Consider the following 21,018-nt stretch of genomic DNA (forward strand, 5'->3'; position numbering starts at 1 on the left):
TTTCTTTTATTATATAAATTTAAACCTGTTTTTATAAATTTTTGCATAACACCCTGAAGAAGAGCCCTACGAAGCTTGTGACTAATTAGTAATCTTTTGATTGTTCCTAAGAGACCTGCCAGTATTTCTGTTTGCTAATGGAACAATGTATATAATTTGTATATCATCTATTCTATACTTTATCATCTATCAAGAAATACTTTATAATCTATTCTGAACTCAGATGCAGAGTGTAGATCAAAAAATTGGCATAATAGATGATATACAGAAAGGGTCCATGTTTCTATAAACCAGAGGGAGGGTGACCCAATGGAGAAACATTGTGTGTATCTGAATATACATTGCAACTACAGAACAAGTACCGACTGAGCTCTTATGAGAGCACAATCAGTATTATGGGGTTGCCTAGCAGCCCCATACAACTAGCCTTCTTTAAAGTAAGGAGCAGGCTGAGGGGAAGAGGAGAAAGCAGGAGCAAGAAGGTGGCAGGGAGGAGCAGGTAGAACTGGTGGGAAAGAGGAAGCTAGAGGAGGAGAAGGACCTTCCCCTTCCCTGAAAATGCCTTGTATAATACTCAGTTAACTTACAGAATTCACTGCTGTGTGATGTGGTCACAATTGTATGTATTGATAAAGGATTAGGTGTCTTATGAACCCCCACAGCTAAAACCAGAGCTGTATAACAACATATCAGTTCTTAGGGACAATTTTAAAAACCAAGGTGTCTGCCTTGCTTCTCTTGGATTGCATGTGTGTGCTCTCAAGGTGCAACTGACTCTGGCAATCCCAGCAGAAACACAGTTTTCAGGGCAAGAGGAGATAAGCAGAGATGGTTTGCCATTCCCTTCCTCTGAAAGGTAAAGTGTGCTGTGAAGTCAGGGCTGACTTAGGGTGACGTCCTCCTGGGTTTCTGAAACAAGAGAGGAACAGAGATGGTCAGTCCTTGCCTTCCTCTGGTCAGCAGTCGCATTCTTTCTTGGCAGTTTTCTATCAAAGTACTAACTATAGCAAACCCAGCTTAGTTTGGAAGCTCTAATGAAACAGAACTTGGTTAGCCAACTTGTATCATAAATATCAAAGTAAAACTACATTAACTTTGGTCCTGATCCAGTAGAGCCCTGGCTTAGTGTGTGGATATGTTAGAAGACTTTGAAAACAGAACTCCATAGCTATATGCGTTCCCTTATAGTCAGATTGCAATTTTATTATGGGGGGGGGGGGTTGTATACTGCGCCTCCCTGGGAACAGGCTCTGCATATAATAAAATGACTCTTTATGTGTTCCAAGAAGGACCTGTGCATACCACAAGATTTTGAGGAGAAGCATTTATACTGCAGCTGTATATACCATTGAAAAAGGAAAGGGGAAATGTTTTGGGAGTGTTTTAGACCCTCATGGGGCAACTATTTGAATCAGGGCACAAATAAATAAACAAATGTTTTAGCTTATTGACATAAATCATCCCAAGGTCACTTGCAGAGAGGGGTGGTCTATAAATCACATGATAAATAACTAAATAAATAACATCATATATTGTCCTAAGAAAAAAGATAGTTATCATGATAGCTCCATATGAATACAGCATAGACAGCAGAAGATGAGGGCAGCAGCAGAGGTCAAGAAAATGCAAGGGGGTCTTTCCTGGCTACTGTGTAGCAGGAGGCAGGGGCTCTGAAGCCTAGGGTCCCTCCCTGTGCCAGCTCTCACATGGCATCAGCTTCCCAAGGGTGCCTTGATGTTCTTCCTCCTGTATCCCACAGAGCAAAGTCTGTCCCACAATCACTGGTTTGGGCATTCAAATCCATCTTTCAGGTAGAATATCCCCATCCCGCATCCCCTCCTCATGCATTATAGTGTACTTGAAAGGAAATCTACCCGGCCAGGCACTACATAGATTTTTCTTCTTTACTCACTATAGTTAAAAAGGTAAAGATAAAGGTATCCCCTGTGCAAGCACCGGGTCATGTCTGACCCTTGGGGTGACGCCCTCTAGCGTTTTCATGGCAGACTCAATACGGGGTGATTTGCCAGTGCCTTCCCCAGTCATTACCGTTTACCCCCCAGCAAGCTGGGTACTCATTTTACCGACCTCGGAAGGATGGAAGGCTGAGTCAACCTTGAGCCGGCTGCTGGGATCGAACTCCCAGCCTCATGGGCAGAGCTTTCAGACAGCTGCCTTACCACTCTGCGCCACAAGAGGCTCATTCACTATAGTTACATAGATAAAATATGATAACCCAAGTTTTCCAGGAAAAACTCCACAAATGCGATTCCAAGGAACGTGATTAACAAGTTCAAGTGGGTAGCTATGTTGGTCTGAAGCATCAGAACAAATTTAGAGTCCCAGGGCACCTTTAAGACCACACAGTTTTATTCAAGATATGAGCTTTCATGTGCACGTGCACTTCCTCAGATACAATGTCATGGAATGGAAGTAAGCAGCACATACTTACAAAGTGTGAGAGTAAATTAACACACAGCATAATGAAAATGGTTAACTGATTCCATAGATAAATAGGAAAAAAATAGCAATTTGGATTTGTTTATATTCACTTGAGATTTAATTACATGGGAAACCTTTTCTATACAATAAATAGTTATAATTCCAAACTTCTTTACATTATGATAGCCATAGTTACATTGCAATCTACTTGTTTAAATCAATTGTTCAAATTAAGAGATATTAAATAAAATAAAGAAGAAATCTAGCCTTTCTGGGGGATTGTTAAGAATGCAGGTTAGCATATGTAATGAGATAAGAAACCAATATCTTACTAAGGTAACAATAAACCTGATTTACAATTATAGTGGAGTTTTGTTCATTCTTAGGTTTATTTCTCATCCCCTCCCCTAAATACTCAGAAATTAATCATGATTTGTCATTATACCTGGACCACAGTCTAAAAAATCCAGTCTTAGGAAGCAACTCCTTATGCTGCTGAGTTGGCTCTTGACATTCCTGTCAAAGGGGAACTGTCCACCAGCTGATCATGTGTTGTGTAAGGCTTTGCATTCTACACACTCTTCCTTGTCCACAATCTAACATTTAACTGCTTAATGTGGAGCTCTGGATTTCTTGATCTATGCGAAGTCAGGAAGACCAAGGAGCAGTCCTAACCTGGCTGTTAAATAACTACAGTCAGTCTTGAGAACCTGCCAGGCAAGTTTGGCATCATTTGTTTTTTCAGAATCTGGAGTCTAGTTTAGGTTGGGGACCTCTGTGGATTCAGGGCATCCAGGCTTTTCTCTACCTGAAGGAGTCTCAAAGCAGCTTACAATCGCCTTTCTTTCCTGTCCCCACCACAGGCACCTTGTGAGGGTTCTGAGAGACCTGTGACTGGCCCAAGGTCACCCAGCAGGCCCCCTGTGGAGGGAAATCAACCCCGGTTCTCCAGATTAGAGTCTGCCACTCTGAACTGCTCTACTCCACTGCAGCAGGAAAACCTGGGTTTGCATTTCCCCCCTCTGCTTACAGGGCAAAGGCCTGTAAGCGGGTCAGCCCTGGGGCTTTCAGCCCAACCTGCCTCTCTCACGATGGCGCTGATGATAAAGGGCCGGCGAGGACAAGGATCTCCGCCACTTTGGGTCCCCTGCCCACTGGCAGAAAGGCAGGCTACGGATGAAGCCCAGTCAATCAATCAACCATCCAGTGTGCTCCAGTGAGCTTCTCCCAGCCAAACCCCTTTCCTTGGAGGCGATCCCTTTGCCGACCCTTGGGCCAATACTGCGCATATGCAGAAGGTCGGGGCCACATCTTAATGCCCGCCGGGCCCCTGTGGCCGACGCCGCGCTCGGTCTCCCAGCCGCTGGGAAGGAGCTCGGACTGGACGGCCTGCCAGGGTCCGCCAGGGGGCGGAGGGCGCGGGAGCCGCAGCGCTCGCAGCCGGGAAGGGTCGAGCTTCCCCTGCGTGGCATCCCTCGAAGGCCGCGGCCGCCCGGGCTTCCTGTCCGCTGCTGCGGAGGATTCCGGCCGCAGACCCAGCGCTTCGGGCGGCTCAGCCCGGCGGGGATGCCGAGTTGCTCCCCGGGCTTGACTCCGGCGGGACTGCCGAATCCCAGACGGGGCGGACAAGAGAGCCGAGGATGGGAGCTCTCTGGCGCCCTCGGAGGAGGAGTGCGGGGGCGGGGGAAAGAGAAGCGATGCTCCCTAGCAGCCCCCCCCCCTCGCAAGGGTCTATCTCAGGGGTAGTCAAACTGCGGCCCTCCAGATGTCCATGGACTACAATTCCCATGAGCCCCTGCCAGCGGCATCAGGAGGGCCGCAGTTTGACTACCCCTAGTCTATCGAATTCCAGAGACAAACGCTTCCGTAAAAGCCCCACAAGGGAGAGCCCGAGCTCGACATACTTCCCTGCTGAAGCCTGACCTCCCGAACTCGCCCAAAGCCTACTGGAAAAGGCGCTCCTTCCTGTCCCCCTGGAGGCCAGAGCAGATGAACACGATCGATGTGCGGGTGGCAACGAACCTCGTCCCCTTGCTGGAAGGACTGCTGCGGCTTGATCCGAATCCAAGTCCAGACAGGCGACACGTTTCAGAGGCGAATAAGCAGGCTTAGGGTCAGGCAGGGCGCGCCGTGGCAAGAAGCAAAGAGAGGCCGGCGGTGTGTGTGTGGGGGGGGGGGCTTCGGTCTCCCCACATAGCTCGAGGCGAGCATGTCCAGGGGGCTCGAAGCAAGGCGATGGCGCCAGCCGTTTTCCCTTGCCCGGAAGGGGGTCGAGTTGGCTGGTCGGTTTGGCTTTCAGCTGCCTTCCCGGCCGCCGGGGGCGAAGAGGGCAGAGCGGGGCGGGCTCCTCGGCTCGGCTGCGCGCCCGTAATGTCCCCTCCAGACCGTCCCGTGGCCCCGAAAGGCGCCGTCCTCGTGGTGCCGGCGGAGCGGCCCTGCTCGTCGGGTGGCGGTGGCGGGCGCGGCGCTCTGCAGGCCGGCTCCTCGGCTCGTCCGCCCGGGGGAAAGCAGCGGCGCCACGCGGCTGGGGCCCGTCGCCTGGGCTTTCTCTGGGCTGGGGGCGCCCGCAGGCCGTCAGCTTCTCCGCGGCGGGTCGGCTCTCCTGCGGGGCGATCGGGGCGGCTTGTCAAGTGCGGGGGCCGCCTCGCCTCTTGCCACCTGCCAGGCTCGCCTCCCCGTGCCGAAGGAGCGTCGCTGCAGGCTCTGGGCGGCTGCCGCTGGGCCCGCTCCTTCTGGCGGGTCCTGCGAGGCTCGGAGGGGGAAAACCGCCCACCTCCCCCCCCCTGCCCGCACTTCGCAGCGCCCCCCCCCGACCCCTTCCGCGCCACTGGCCAGGCTGCGCCTTCCCTGCCACCTCCGGAGATGCTGCCGCCCTGCAGGGGAAGGGGGGGGGGCTTGGAAGGGGCAAACACAAAGCTCGCTGATCGGAGGAGGGACCTTGTTAGGGCGGAGGAATCGGATTTGGGAGGCAGTTTGCGGGGTGACCTCAGAACACTCTCCGCCTAGCCTACCTCACAGGGTTGCTGTGTGAATAAAATGGAGGCGAGAGGGATAGAAGCCTCTTCGTGCCCGCATCAGGGAGAAAAGGCATACCGCATATGGACCCAAGTAAAGAAAATAAAAAGTCATATCGTATTTTTTTTTTCTGCTGGAGGGTAAAGCCACCCAGGATTAGGGTAGACAGGAAACTAGGGACAATTTAAAGGCTAACGAATCTTTGAAGATAATGATTTTTTTTCCTTTCCTTCCTCATTTGTTTCCCGCTGAAGTATGCCTGGAAAGTTGTCCCTCTGAGACGTTCGGGAAGAACCCAGCCCTCTCCTATATAATTTGGAGAGAAAGAAAAATCAGATTTCCCAAATATTTCCCAAATATTCCTCGCGCAGGAAATTCAAACAAGCAGAAGCAGAAAACCAATAATCGAGAGGAAACGGAAGCACTGAAAAGCTACCTATTCTATGTCTACACACATTAGTTCTATCTACATACAATATTTCTTGAAGAAAAGGCGGAGGAATAATCTTTCTTTCTTTCTTTCTTTCTTTCTTTCTTTCTTTCTTTCTTTCTTTCTTTCTTTCTTTCTTTCTTTCTTTCTTTCTTTCTTCGCCTGCCTGCCTGCCTGCCTGCCTGCCTGCCTGCCTGCCTGCCTGCCTGCCATTTCCTCTTGCTTGGGGGTGCGGGCACCCCTGGGGGTGCGGGCGGGATGGGGCGGACTCCGAAGACTTGGGGCCCCGGACGCCCCCTAGGACGGCTGCCGGAGAGCCCCAGGCGACGAGGTGGGGGTAGCCTGGGCCAATGGCCACGCTGCTTCCGCAGGGGGTGGGGGAGGAGGCGCTCTGTGCCCCGCGCCTCCCTTTAAACCCCCTCTCCTGCCGCCGCCTGCAGAGGTCCGGGAGGAGCGCGGCCGCGGAGTCCCCGCAGCAGCCGGCGTGGAGCAGTGAGTAGTGGCAACTGGTGCCCCGGGCGCCCCTCTCCTCGAGCAAGGCCCTTCGGTCGGAGGCGCAGGGGCAGGGAGGGAGTCACTCCCAAGGGACCGGGGGGGGCGGGAGAAAGCGAGGCCAGAAGTCCACCTGGCCAGGAGAGGGGGTAGAGGCGCGGGCCCTTCCTGGCAGCCTCTCCGGAGGGCTTCGGTGGGGCGGGGCTGGCTCTTGCAAGGGACTTCCCGGGTGTCCGCCTGCGCCCGCGCGAGAGCTGCGCCTGTGGCTACGGCTGGTGGCCCTAGGGGCCCGCGAGTGGCCGCTGCCTTCGGGCGCCCCAGCATTAGATTATCTCGGTAAGCTGGTTGGCCCTGGGCGCCTCCCCCCCCCCCGCGCCCGGGACTCGCTCCCACCCTCTGGCTGGAGGGAAGGCGGGTGGCAAGAGCCGGAGAGGGCCCAGAAGGGGCGCGGAGCAGCTGGGCGAGGGTGGCCTCCCTCCAGCACGTCCAGCCTGGCCCCAGGGCGAGCCACCCGGCCGCAGCAGACAAAGAATCCTTCGCTCCGGTCCGCAGCGAGTCAAGGGGCAGGGGATCGGCACCCTCGAGGGGACACCCGTGCGGGACGGTTTTAGACAGGCCCGCGCCGCAGCCGGGGTCCCGAGGAAAGGGGCCAAGGGTTGCGGCCCCGGGATCGAGGGAAGCCTCGGCCTGCCTCCACGAGACGGCCGCCTGGGTCCCCACGTACACGTGTCTTTCGCAGGTCCCCCGGAGCAGCGATGCGCGGACCTGCCTGCGGGCGCGGGGCACTGAAGGGCCAGCAGGAGCCCCGAGGGACCTTGTAGCCGGAGCCCCCCATGATCTCGCTTCTTCCCGGGGGTTCCGCCATGGCCTCCGCCGTTCCCGGCGCCGCCAAGGAGCCCGGTGGGGACTCGCTGCTGCTGCTGCTGCGCGGCTGCCCGCTCTCGACCTTCGGGCCCCCGCCGCGCTTCTTGGAGGCGCTGCCGCCCCCTCCCTTCCAGGCCCCGACGGCCAGGCCGCCCAGCGGCTCTCCCCGCCTGGCGCCCTTGGCCTTCCCCTTCCCGCCGCCCTTCGGCGCCCCCCCGCCGCCGCCGCCCTCCCTGCCCCGACCGCTCCCGCGCCTGGCTGCGCCCGACGGAGCCCTGGCCAAGAAGAGCAGCCCGCCCGGGCCGCGCTCGCCTGCCTACCGCTTCAGCGCCCAAGAGCTCCACGCCGTCCTCTACGGGGCTCTCCCGGGGGCCGCCGCCCGCCAGCCCCCCAGCCCAGGTAATGCGCTGCCGGTCGGGCCGGCTCTAAGCGGGGTCACACGAACCGGGGAGGGCCGGGAAGGGCCGCCTGCTCTGCGCAGGGTCCCCGACGTCCATTCCGCACAAAAGCAGGGCCAGAGAGGATGCAAGCGGGCAAGGCAACGGGGCCACCGAGACTTTGCATGCCCTGTGGGTGTGTGAGGGAGGGAGAGGGGTATCCCCGGTGGCCAGTTTTCTGGGCTATCCTCCTTTGTTTCCCATTCAGGTTCTGTGGACGCCCCCCCACTTTTCCCAGACAAGGCTTCTCTGCAGCTCCCTGAAGGTAGGTGGGCTGGGTGGTGCCAAGGGTGGGGAGGGGGGGGGGCTGCTGTCCTGCTGCCTCCCCTCCTGATATGCCTGTCCCACAGGCCTGACGGTGCTGCAGACTGTGTCAGCGGAGGGGCCCCAGCTCGGCATCTTTTGCACCCAGGCCATCCCGAAGGGGGTCCGCTTCGGCCCTTTCCGAGGCAGGGTTGTCCACACCAGCGAGATCAAGACGTATGACGACAATTCCTTGATGTGGGAGGTACCTGCCTCCCCCAAACTCTCCCGAGGGAATGGCAGACCAGGCCCAAGGCCTTGGCCTCCAGGAGCACCACCTTTGCGGGTTAAGGCTGGGTTGGGTGGGTTAGGGAGAGGTGGGGGGGATGGACTGTGCCCTCCCTAACCCTAACTTGCTGGAATGTGTCCTTAAACACCCCCAGCCAACAGAAAGCTAGCAGGAGGTGGGAGGTGCAAAAGCATGGTTAATGTCCCCCCCCCTTGGGCCAGTTTTCTCCAGGCAAAGAGGTTTGATCATTCCAGGCTGAAATGGGGTGGGTTGGCTGGCCTCCTGTTTTTTTAAACTAATTTGTTGAAAGTGCATTCGAGTATACTGCACAGGCATAAACCAGGCTGCAGAGGCAATCTCGTAGAGATCTGGTATAATAAACCATGCTTCGATAGCCACAATCTCAAGAGGATCCCTTCCCCCCCCCCCCGGGCTAGATGAACAGGAGTGTAACCTGAGGCCAAGCAAAGGTTGTCCAGAACCTCTTTTGCTCTCATTGCAGAGAGCCATTGCAGAGTGCAGCTCCTCTATTCCAGCCTTCTTACTCGAGGGCCGGGGGCTGGCCACAGCACTCTCCTTTGAGCTGTTCCAGACGAAGTCGCCTCCGTACCGGACTGAATCCTAGAGAGGGCAAGCCAGGTCAGGTGGGCTAGTCAGGAAAGCTCTGGTGCCTGGTCTGGGTGGTCTTCAGTGTGGCCTCTGGTGCTGAGCACCTCTCCATAGCCAAATGCTCCCCAGGAAGTCTTTTTGACAGCTGCCTGGGATCCCGCAGTGGCGGCGTTTCTCTCTTGGGAGGAGTGTCTAGAATGGGGAGGGGGTTGAGGCCAAATCAGGGGTCCCGTGTGCCACAGGTAGCAGAGGCCTGGGGTGCCTATGGCTACTTGCTGTGGAAATGTCTTTCCCGCCAGATCTTCGAGGACGGTCGCTTGAGCCATTTCATCGATGGCAGAGGTGCATCAGGCAACTGGATGTCCCTGGTGAACTGCGCCCGCTTCCCGGAGGAGCAGAACATGACTGCCCTGCAGTGCCAGGGCCAGATCTACTACGAGAGCTGCAAAGAGATTGCGCCGGGTCAAGAGCTGCTGGTCTGGTATGGCGACTGCTACCTGCAGTTCCTGGGAATCCCCATCAGCCTGAAGCAGGCGCCCACAGAGGGCAAGCAAGCTCCACAGCCCTGCGAAGGTCAGTGGAGATCTTGGAGGGAGGGCCTGCTCTTGGAGATGACTAAACGCCCAAGGACTTTACACTGACTACTTCCGAGTAGACAGGCATCGCTGACCTTGTAGGTCTCCCCCCAAAATCTGCCTGTCTGAATCTGCATAACTCTGAAAGACCATCACAGTTTTAAGCTGTCACCCCAAACCCAAGGAAAACAAAGTGGTATGTAGCCAGCCCTTATATTTCTCTGGGGTGAGGAGTTGGGGCCATATAAAGTTGCTTTCCCCCCCCCTCCCAAGGTCACAGCTCCTCTAGTGAGTTTCTCACCATGGACTCTAAAGTGGCCCCGCATTGGCGCTTCCCTTTCCAGCCTCGAATTCCTTTTGTTTGGAAATATCTCTTTCTAAACCTACCCACGCAAATCTCCCGGGGTGGCCCCCTCCTGCCCTGGGAGCGCTCGTTGTCAAAGCAAAAAGGTTTCCACCCAGAGCGAAATCCCGGCCAGTTTCTGCCCTGCAGCCTTATTGTTTGGGCGGGGTTTGCCGCTGACTCCGATTTGGGAAAGCCCCCCTCAGGCTCCTCTGCTCCGGAGCGATACAGGCGGCTGATAAGAAGCGATTGGCCTTAAACCAATCTTCTGGTGGCTGATAAGGGCCGTCCTCAGGCTCGGATTCGCGGCTAATCCGCGGTGGGTGGGAAACGTCGCTTTGCACAGCCTAGTCGCGGTAGTGCCCAAAGCCCGGCTTGCGCGGGGACGGGCGCTTTCTCCCGGTTGTCACTCGGGCCGCGTGGAGCCCCTTGCCCGAGGAGAGCAGGGAGGCTCCCACCCTCCCGCAAACCATTTCTGCGCAAGAGATAGGGCCGCCAAATGAGTCTCAAAGCTGCGTAGGTAAAAGATTGGGGTCATGTGTCATTTCTGTGCCGCTTCAAGTGTCCTGTGAATAATTATGCTATGCTTCTGTTTCTTTCTAGCGGTCCCAAGACCTCTGGTATCCTACTGTGTTAAGTTATTGAAATGTTACTTTTTGTATATCCGCCTTGATTCTCTCTGAGAAAGGCGGCCTAATAGTAAGGTAAACAATTTTTTTTTAATGCTAAGACTAACTGAATTATCAAGGCATATGCTTTTCTTGGTCGGTGTTCCTAAAGCCGCATGTCTCCTGGCGTGGCCTCTATCTCAGGAAACTGCGCTTTGGGGGCTGTTCAGAGCCTGGAAAAGCCCTCGCCTTTTCTCCGCGCTGGCTGCATCAGACCGTCCCGGTTACCCTTCTGGCACCGATACGGGTGCGCGGGATCACTTCCCTTCTTGCTTCAAGCCGTATGGGCAGGCGGTATAAAAATCTAAGTAAGAACTAAATAGAGGGAACCGCCGTCAAATCATAAGCGAGATTCAAATGGGGAGCCGTGTTGGTCTGAAGTAGCACAATACAATCAGAGGAAGAGTGCTTGCGCTCGAAAGCTCACGCCCTGCATAAATCTTTGCGGGTCTTAAAGGTGCTACAGGACTCTGATCAAATCATAGGCGACTGATTAATTGTTCCCTTGACGCTTGCGCCCACCGCTGCAAGGCGGGCTCCGCCCATTCACCTTAGAGCAAGCGCCGCTAAAATCCGTGAGCCTTGCTTGCGAGTAGACACCCAAAGCCCCATTGACTAAAATGGGATTTACTTCTGAGTAGATCTCCTTAGACTGGCTCGCTGGGGCAAGTATGACAAGAGCAAGTTCTCACCCGCAATTGAAAACGATTCAAAACCGCTCTTTAATACTAGAGAGAAGATGTTGTGCAAATACGCGGTGCTCCCGCCCCCCAATGCCATTTGGTGGGGCTGGGATTTTTTGGGCTGTGTGTGTAACATGTTTTGAAGGCTGCCTGTGGGTTGCGCGCCCTTTGCCTCTCCGCCCCTCCTCGGCCGCCCTTTGCTTGGCGCTCACTTTCCCTTCCGTCCCGCAGAGTCGGTGGAGGGCTACAAGTGCGAGCGCTGCGGCAAAGTGTTCGCCTACAAGTACTACCGGGACAAGCACCTGAAATACACGCGCTGCGTGGACCAAGGAGATCGGAAATTCCCCTGCCACCTCTGCAACCGCTCCTTCGAGAAAAGGGACCGGCTGCGCATCCACGTGCTCCACGTCCACGAGAAGCACCGGCCCCACAAAGTAAGGCAGCGAGGCCCCCTCAGACGGAGCGAGGCTGGCGGCACCGGCGGGGGGGAGAGCGAGGAAGGGGAGGCGGAGGTCTCTCAAAGGCGCCCTGGAGTAGGGAGGGCTGCCGGTTTCCTCGTGAGCAAGCCCCGTCAAAGCTGATCTGGCCACGGGCGCGGCCCTCGCCCCTGAGGCAGGCCACGCCTCCCCACGAGGAATCCCTTCCTTGGCCGGACTTGAAGCCTCGCCTCGTCAGGGAAAGCGCGGATCTGGTTGGAGGCGCCGCTGCTGGGCGGCCGGGAAGGGAAGCTTCTCGCGAGCGAAAGGAACGAGGCGGTTTCCAAATGGGGGGGGGGTGGAGAGAGAGAGCGCGCGCCTCTCCGCAGTCCCCAGCGCCGCTTCGGGGCTTTCTCCGGGGCCACGCCTCCCCCCGCCCCCCGCCCCCCGCCCCCCGCCAACGACTGCCGAAGGACGAGGCTTCTGGGGGAGCCCCCGCTTTCCCGCCGTTTGCGAAGGGCGAGTGTCGGAAGGCAGCGCCGCCGGCTGAGGAGACTCGTTGGGCGACGGGTCCGGAGTTGCCTCAGCGAGCAGCCTAGGCGGAGGGGGTGCCGTCAGCAGAAGCCTTTAGGCGGACCTCAGCAAGCTGGTTTCCGCCTTCCGTTTGCTCCCCTCCCCATCCCGTCCATTCTACGTTTGCTGAAGGTTTAAGGCAGGCGCTTGCTCCGTCGCGGCCTTCTGCAAAGCCTGCCCGAGGAGGTCACGGACGCGCCCCCTCTGCTAGCCTTCTGCAAAGCATACCAAAGCGAGCCATTCCATAGGGCTTTTCCGTGCAGGTAATCCTAGAGTTGCACTGTACAGAAGCAAACCAATCTGTCTGTGGTCTATACTGCAGGGTGTAGGTTTTTCCCTGTAAGTAGGACCCTTCGCATTAGGTCATTTCCATATTGTATAAAGCGTCTTGGTAATAGTTGTTCCGTGTTTATGGTGGTTCTAGAATGCTAATCCCTTGATACTTTTGTTGGGTGTCCCATCTTGTTGACTGTATTTGTCCACTTTAAGAAGTCCTCTTTCAGTCCCTATGAGGTGGGTGGTCTATAAACAATGTAATCAAAGGTAAGATAAAAATAAATAAATTGGTTGGGGTCAGGGAAAATGTCCAGCTGTGTAGCATTTTAGTTTTTGTAGTTAGTGTAGTTTTTAAAAATATTTTTGAAGCCCCGTTCCTGCAGGAGAAAAGGTCTCATTTTTAAATCCTTTGATTCTCTTTAGACATTATCATTGATTACTCCAGATAAGAATGAATGACAAAAAAGATCATATATGTACTGTAGTCAGATTGGTGGCTTGTGAGCCAAAGTTTCTGGTTTGAATATGCAATACAGGATGATTGAGAGAAAAGACCCAGTGTCTGATTCCAGTCAAATGGACTTGGTAACTCGCCTATATTTTCTTTAGGGAAAAAATTTTAATGTTTCTTAAGATTAACAATTATGAAAAAAGTAAACAAGTATTGATATAAGACAAATGAGACAAATGATTCCTAGAATATTTCAGTTCAGTGTTTGAATATATCAGAAGTTCAAGTGGGTCACATATTTCAAAAATTTGGTTTCAGTCTTGCTTTTAAAAATAAAAATGGCTTGAATTTCAGTCTCAGTTTTAGCTTTGTCATTTTTATCTTATGCAGTTAAGACTGAACCTAGTGATCCTGTGAGACAGCAGTCTATGTCTCCTTGGTAGAGCATCTGCTTGGCATGCAGACAGCCCAGGTTCAACCATGGGTATCTTCATTTAAAAAGGGCCACACAGAAGGTGAACTGCTGCTGTCTGAGTAGGCAGTGCTGACTTCGATGGACCAAGGATCTGATTCATTATGAGGCAGCTTCATGTGCATAAAAAGCTTTTATTATTTGCTGCCGCTTGTTTCACTGTCATAACTATGGAAAATAGTATTCTCCACTCTTGTTGTGGAGATTATTTTACTTATCTGTTTGTCTTGCCTTCTTCAACAGGCCCTGTAGTCTGTTTTCCTCTGCTTGATATCATTTATAGTCAGGCTTTCTTGCTGAAACTTGAGACAAATTGTCCAATTAAAAGCAATGCTCTAAAGCAACAACCAATGCAATAAAGGTGGATTGCAAAGTTACAGAAGAATGCAGCAAAACAATGCATTGTTCATCTGTGTAGGTGAAAAGCTTGTGTAGTTCAGTGTATTACAGATACTGATGATGATATAAAAGGAATACCCTTATGGATCCTGTATCTCTCTTACCTAAATGATTATGTAACCATGACCCATTCTCTTTCTCTCTTCAGTGCTCTATATGTGGGAAGAGTTTTTCTCAGTCTTCAAGCCTAAACAAGCACATGAGGGTGCATTCTGGGGAACGGCCTTATAAGTGTGTTTACTGTAACAAGGTAAGGATCTCCTGTTGTTCTCTTGGGATATTTCACCTTGCTATGCTCTGCCAGTTGTCATTTCCTCTTCTTGGTATGTGTTAGGGCCACTCTTGGCATGATGTGGGAAGCTGGGTAGACCTATCTTTTCCATTGCTTGTTTTTCCAATTCATTTTTAAAAATTATGGTCTGAATGTTCTTTGTAACAACTGAAATCATATTGAGAAGCAGCAGACCTTCTAATTTTAACCCCTATGCATGTCAGTAAGACTCCATGGGCTAGGCTGATTACTGTGTACTTGAGTCTAATGGCTTTCTAACCCTTCCTTTCCTCTCCTGCTCACCCCCCCCCCCCCCCCCGCAGGCATTCACCGCCTCCAGTATCCTGCGTACTCACATTCGCCAACATTCAGGAGAGAAGCCCTTTAAGTGCAAACATTGTGGCAAGGCCTTTGCCTCGCATGCAGCCCATGACAGTCATGTGCGGCGCACTCACAGTAATAAAGACAAAGGTCACACATGTACAGTTTGTGGCAAAATGTTCCTAGAAGCTGAAGAGTTCCATTTCCACATGAAGTTCCATGCAGCTCTGTAGCCACAAGGCTTTCTCTGAATCATTTGTATATATTTGTGTCATTGTGTATATTTGAATGTGGTGCTTCCTGTCCAGTGTCTTTGGAGTCAGATGTGCTAAAACATGTATGGGTCTATATATGGTTGGATATGTACAGCTCTCAGGGTGTGATGCAAAGGAAGACAGCTAAGGATGATGACCAATTCTGAGAGGTCAGATTTATGCTTTGTACCAATAGGATTATTTATTTTTTGTTTTATGGTTGGATATGTACAGCTCTCTGGACGTGATGCACAGGGAGACAGCTAAGGACGATGACCAATTCTAAGAGGTCAGATTTATACTTTGTCTATGCCAATAGGATTATTTATTTTTTATTTTGTTATATTAGATTTTTATCGTGACCCGACCCCAGGATGGGGTTCAGGCAGCTAACAAAATAGCAATAAAGTAAAAAAAAAACAAAAAACTAAATTGCAATAAAATCCAATTAAAATATCCACATAGAAAACTAACTGGGTTGATGTTCACCAAAATTACATTAGTGGAATGCTTGGGGGAATAACACTGTCTTATATGCCTTTCAGAATACAGACAAGTCTTGCAGGGCATAAGTCTCCTCAGACAAAGTGTTCCACTAGGTCAGGATCACAGTGGTGAAGAAGAAGAGTTCTTATATGCCACTTTTCTCTACCAGAAAGAGTCTCAAAGTGGCTTACAATCACCTCCCCTTTCCTCTGCCCTGTAAGGATGGGATGCAATTTAACATCACGCCCATGCCAGAAATTTGGGGGTGACCTTTGACACCCCCCTTTCTGTGGAGGCACAGGTCATGAGGGTAGCTCGCCAGGCATTTATCCATCTACGTCAGGCGAGGCTACTAGCACCCTACCTTTCTTGAGAACACCTGGCCATGGTGATCTATGTCAGTGGTCTCCAATCCCCGGTCCCTGGATCAATTGGTACTGGGCCGCGGCTCCTCCATGTCCTCCTCCCCGGCTGCTGCCTCGGGGGCTGCCCTACCACTCTGCCACTGGCTCACCTTTGGTGCTCTCCGGCGGCCACCATGGCTGGGGCTCCCTCTCAGCATGACACTGCGCAGCTGATGCTGGCAGCGCCACCCAATGGGTGGCGGGAAATCAGGGGCGCCCGCAGGAAAGCAAGTGCAGCAGGGGCTCAGGCAGCGGCAACGTCCCTCGGGAAAAGACTACCCTCCCCCCCCCTCAGTAAAATTGTCAAGTGTTGACCGGTCCCCGGTGATAAAAAGGTTGGGGACCACTGATCTATGTGACTGGTTGCCTCCAGAATTGACTTTTAACTCGCTCTACATGGGCTTACCCTTGTTTCTGACTTGCAAATTGCAGCTGGTGCAAAATGCAGCAGCTAGGGTCCTTACAGGAACAGCTTGGAGTGCCCATATCCAGCCTGTGGCAGCTGTACTGGTTACTGGTTGCAGCCTGTATTGGTTTCAAAGTTTTGTTTTTGACCTTTAAGGCCCTTTGTGGTCTGGGACCCATTTATCTGAGATGTTTTTGATTATGTTTGTTTTTACTGATATTTCTGATGAATGTGTTTTGATGTGGGAGTGTTGTGACTGCTTAGAATGAATAGAAAGTTGTACTGGTCAAATGTCCTAAAATGAATTCTATCCAATTATTGCACTTTGTAAGAGGAGTGGGGAAAGAATGAAGTATATGAAATGTTCAATCAATTTTTTTTTTTAAGTAAGTAGCCGGCTCAAGGTTGACTCAGCCTTCCATCCTTCTGAGGTCGGTAAAATGAGTACCCAGCTTGCTGGGGGGTAAACAGTAATGACTGGGGAAGGCACTGGCAAACCACCCCGTATTGAGTCTGCCATGAAAACGCTTGAGGGCATCACCCCAAGGGTCAGACATGACCCGATGCTTGCACAGAGGATACCTCTACCTTTAAGAACTTTTATGCACAAGGAAAAGGAATATAGGTTAGAACTTTTGTTATGGAGGTTTTGTAGGTAGTTTTTTGCAAATGGCATGACTTAGTGGCCATGACATGCAGTGTGTGTTTTGTATATTTCTTTATATAGTTGGCATGCTTTTCCAATTACTTGCACTAAACTTCCTATTATATGTACTGAGGCAATAGCTTTGATGGTGAAAATACTGTATGGTCTATGAAATTCTCAGGATATGGAAACTTTCTGATAAAGCTGCTTGCTTGTTTCTAGGATGTAAAAAGAATTCTGGGACGTAAAAACAAAAGAGATTGGTTTGCTTTAGAATTTTTCATTCTGTATAGCTATTTAAGAATGTAATGAAGAGCTGTGCTTGATCAGACATGTGGTCCATTTAGTCCAGTATCTTGTTTCAGATAACAGCAAACCAGTTGCCCTTGAGAGCCAGTGAACAGGCCATAGACTGATGGGTAGGTCTTCTCCTGATTTTTTTCTCCCTGCACTGGTCTGCTGTCTCTGAATGTGGAGTCACCAGGGGTACTAAACATTGTTGGACCTATCTTACATGAATGTATCTAGTCCCCTTTTTTATCCATCCTGGCCATCATTATGTCCTCTGGCAGCTTTGTAGATTCACATTTTCCACCTCACGTATAACTGTGTAAGCCTTATCATGTCTCCTCATTTTTCTAGATTGAAAAGTCTTACTCTTCAACCTTTCCTCTTAGTAAAGGTGCTCCAACCCCTTAATCACCTTGGTTGCTCTATTCTATATTTTTCCAAGATTCTAATAATATTTAAAGTAATACTCTTCGTTGCACAATGACTTCCTAGAGCTTTTCATAATCAACTATGATTTTGACCACCCTAAATTATCTGGTGGTATTCACAATTTGACTGTTAAGCTGCTCACTCCCAATTCCAGATGATTCATGAACAAATTCAATAGAACTAGTCCCAATACCTGTTTCTTAAGAACTTCTGGGTCCTGACTTGGTTAGCCCAGAGAAGCTCATTCTTATTGAATTTCAGAAGCTAAAGCAGGGTTGTCGTGGTCAGTATTTTGGTGGGGGGACCACTAGGGTCACTTTACACAGGGGCAGGCAATGGCAAACCACCTCAGAAGTTAACTTGATGCAGCTGCTAGGAAGCAGCTTGGACGGACCATATCCTGCCTGTGCTTAGGGTGGCTGCATTTGGTTGCCAGTTGCAGCCCGGATCTGGTTCAAGGTTCTGGTGTTAACCTTTAAGATCATCCGCAGCCTGCGCTCCATATCTGCAGGACCACCTATTTCCTTATGCCTCCTCCAGGGTACTGCACTCTGCAGGTGCAAATCTGTTGGAGATCCCTGGCCTACAGGAGGTTTACCTGGTTTGACCAAGGCTAGCCTGGTGGAATGAGTTCCTGGGATAGCTGAGGGCCATGACGGAACTAGCCCAGTTCTGCAGGGCCTGTGAGAGAGTTTTTCCTCCAGGTATTTGGTTGAGGCCAGAGCAGGGAAGATCTGGGCCCTCCTGGAATCAGCCTACTGTCAGGCAACCCTGGGTCTCTTCTCCTCCCCTGCCCCCAGCATTGTAAGGAGGCTGTTGAGTAGGGGAGGATTTGTTGCCACCTGGTATGTTTTAAAGGGCGGTTTAAACTTTTTATGAGCCTCTTGTGGCACAGAGTGGTAAGGCAGCAGACATGCAGTCTGAAAGCTTTGCCCGTGAGGCTGGGAGTTCAATCCCAGCAGCCGGCTCAAGGTTGACTCAGCCTTCCATCCTTACGAGGTCGGTAAAATGAGTACCCAGCTTGCTGAGGGGTAAACGGTAATGACTGGGGAAGGTACTGGCAAACCACGCCGTATTGAGTCTGCCATGAAAACGCTGGAGGGCGTCACCCCAAGGGTCAGACATGACCCAGTGCTTGCATAGGGGGTACCTTTACCTTTAAACTGTTTTACTGTATTTTATTGGGAGCATGAATGTTACCCGCTTCAAGTCACTTGTATGGGAGTGGTGGGTTTCATATACAAAAATAAATTAAAAACAAAAGAAGAACCCCTTGTTAATTTTTATTTTGTGCAATAGCCCTGGAACTTCAGTAGAAACACCATATAGGATTTAGACAGCTGTCATCAACATTTAGCTCCTAATGCAGGGGTTTTTTTCCTTGTGTGTAGGCATGTTAGCAGCTGAAGAGCAAGATTCAAGTCTAGTAGCTTCTCAGAGGCCAGCAAGATTTCTGGGGTATAAGTTTTCAAAAATCTAAGTTCCTTCTTCTGATAGAGGGAGCTTTAACTCTCAAAACCTCATACCTTGGAAACTATTGTGGACCAGCCAGCCGCAGCAGAGTCAAGTGATGAAGGGGACTCCTAAGAGGAAGGGGCAACCAGCAGACCAGATCCAAATTCACAGCCAGTAACAGGGACACTGCAGGATGAGGTGGTCTCTGAGGAGCCAGACAAAGATCCACAACCAGGTCCCAGTACAATGGCCTCTAAGCCCCTGAGTTAGCAACAGTCATCTGCTGGGCAGTTTATCTCCCCTGTCAACAGAGCCTCAGGCACCATGTTGGAGGAAGATAAGGGGGCTGCAGGAGAGAAGGCACAGTGCCAGATTGGCTGCAAGGAGGATGAGTGTTGCAAGGAGCAGGGCTGAGGTTGCTGGCAGGTGCTGAGTGTGTTGTTAAAAGCAGCCAGCAGGGGAGTGGCTGTGTGGAAGCCTTGGCCCATTAGTTACTGACTTTGCAGCCTATATCTTGAATTGATTCTCCAATCTTGGGACCTCTACCTGCATTTTGGAACCCTTCTTTTGGATCTCTTCTTGGACTTGATGCTGTGAGTTTGGACTAACTGGTGTCTGGACTAGCATTCTGACAGCTAGTTACTCCCTTACTCTACATGTCGTGTCTGTAAGCGGGACAGAAACCTTGTTGGTCTTTAAGGTGCTACTGGACTCTGGTTTATCCACTGAGATCAGTGCTCCCACTGGTATCATTTAGTACTTCCACCTAGGAGTAAAATTATGTGAATGAGTATGTGAATGAGTGAGAACCCATAGGCCATAGAGCATTAAGAAATTTTAAACTCTTAAATTTAGGAATATAAAGAGAGTACAAATATGCCTTGTACAGTTCAAAACATGTCTAGGAGTACTGCAAGGATGATACTCATTTCTGTATAAAGACCAAAATGATTTTAGCTGTGTTCTATTGAAATACCTATGGATGGATAAAATTAAATAGAACTGATGTAAGTTGCTCTGTGAAATGTATTACAAAGTCAACCCTTTAAAACAGAATAAAAATATAAAGGTTTTTGCATGTGCTTTAAGAAAATACTGTACCTACATTACTTTTGGAGCTGCTGTCTGTAAATCTGTTATCTGAGTTACTTTGAATGCTGCTTTGAGATGAATGCAGATTATATTCCTGTCTTCTAATAAATGATATGAAATTCTCTTGTCTAGATGTGTGTCAGAGCATTTTTCTCCCCACTTGATGTGAGGAAGGCAGGCTATACATTAAGTAAATAGGATTTGTTTACCTTTAAAAAAATATAAAGGCATTGCTAACATAGCAACTGATACACAACCAAAATATTTGTTTCATTTGATTATGAATATGGGAAAGTCCAAACCTGGGAGCTTTCAAACTTTCCTCATAAAAGACGAGGAGATGTCAGTCAAGCATCCTTGAGAGGTATAAATATTAAACCCATGCACCTGAAGACTGCTGGGATCGGGATGGCCCAGGCTAGACCAGTCTCATCAGATTGTGGAAGCAAAACAGGGTTGGCCCTGGTCAGTATCCGGATGAGAGACCACTAAGGAATGCCAAGTTTGCTAAACAGAGGCAGGCAATGGCAAGCAACCTCTGAATGACTCTTGCCTATAGGGTCACTATAACTCAGCTGCGACTGGACGGGGAAAACAAAAAACGAGTCTGACTGCAGCATGAAAAAAGGTGCCATGTCAAGTCGTCTTACCGCTATTTTACGTCTTACTTTACATAATGTCGCTGTGGTAAGTGATTTCATTCGATTGCCAATCCTGCAGAACCCACATGATTGTCTTTCCCAGGTATAAACGAAACAGCCCAGCCAAATGTAAGGAGCTGAGACTCATCATTAGTGATGAGCTTTAATTAGCCAGTTAGGTTCATCCAACTGATATCTAACAAGAGGATGCTTTATAACCTGGAGAAAGAAGAGTCTATAATTTAATTCTTACAGAAGAGATTTTGCTGAAAATGGGGAACCAGGGTCATTTTGAGTATGATGGTTATACAGTGAAAAGAACACTATGTCTAAATAACCACATGTACAAAGTGAAATATACCTTTCCGTGTGGCAAGATGTTTGTTTTCTTTATATTTGCCCTTCTTATGCTTCCATTATGCTTCAATTTGCGACCAGGCACTAGGGGAGCAAAGAGTCCTCTTTAGCAATCCAGACTGAATGGGAGAGTGAGCAGGGCTGTAGAATTCTGTAGAATTCTGGTATGGTGTGAAGAGAGTCCTCCCTGCCTTTCTGGAAATAACATCCACTTGCGTCTAGGTATAATTGTGGCTTTCCTCAGCCCTGCCTGCTGAACACTGGCAATATAAGCAGGTTCAAGGCTCA

General features: G+C 50.8%; 1 protein-coding gene across 8 annotated transcripts; it reads left to right on the forward strand.

Moving 5' to 3' along the window:
* Nucleotides 1–6,299: 6,299 nt before the first annotated feature.
* On the forward strand, nt 6,300–19,863 carry PRDM14 (PR/SET domain 14). Of its 8 annotated transcripts, XR_013234102.1 has the most exons (11): nt 6,300–6,379; nt 7,119–7,642; nt 7,889–7,945; nt 8,031–8,188; nt 8,749–8,856; nt 9,121–9,394; nt 11,322–11,524; nt 13,826–13,927; nt 14,758–14,812; nt 16,831–16,884; nt 18,577–19,863. XR_013234102.1 is itself a non-coding variant. In XM_077352206.1 (10 exons), the coding sequence occupies exons 2-9, from the start codon at nt 7,213–7,215 to the stop codon at nt 14,788–14,790; spliced, it is 1,365 nt and encodes a 454-aa protein (XP_077208321.1). In that variant the 5' UTR covers nt 6,300–6,379; nt 7,119–7,212; the 3' UTR covers nt 14,791–14,812; nt 16,831–19,863. The 8 variants fall into 8 exon arrangements, 5 of the variants coding, with proteins under 5 accessions (XP_077208321.1, XP_077208322.1, XP_077208318.1 ...); XR_013234100.1 differs by having other exon boundaries at nt 14,272–16,884; XR_013234101.1 differs by lacking the exon at nt 16,831–16,884 and having other exon boundaries at nt 14,272–14,812.
* The last annotated feature ends 1,155 nt before the right edge of the window (nt 19,864–21,018 follow it).

This window comes from Paroedura picta, chromosome 9 (genome assembly GCF_049243985.1).
Source record: "Paroedura picta isolate Pp20150507F chromosome 9, Ppicta_v3.0, whole genome shotgun sequence".
In the NCBI taxonomy this organism is placed as follows: domain Eukaryota; kingdom Metazoa; phylum Chordata; class Lepidosauria; order Squamata; family Gekkonidae; genus Paroedura; species Paroedura picta.

Excerpts from the sequence above, each read along its gene's own strand:
- PRDM14 (XM_077352203.1), top strand. The coding sequence starts at position 7,213 with ATGATCTCGCTTCTTCCCGGGGGTTCCGCCATGGCCTCCGCCGTTCCC. Across the intron at positions 8,857-9,120 it reads GAGAGGGCAAGCCAGGTCAG|ATCTTCGAGGACGGTCGCTT; the intron begins GTGGGCTAGTCA and ends CTTTCCCGCCAG. Across the intron at positions 13,928-14,271 it reads AGTGTGTTTACTGTAACAAG|GCATTCACCGCCTCCAGTAT; the intron begins GTAAGGATCTCC and ends CCCCCCCCGCAG.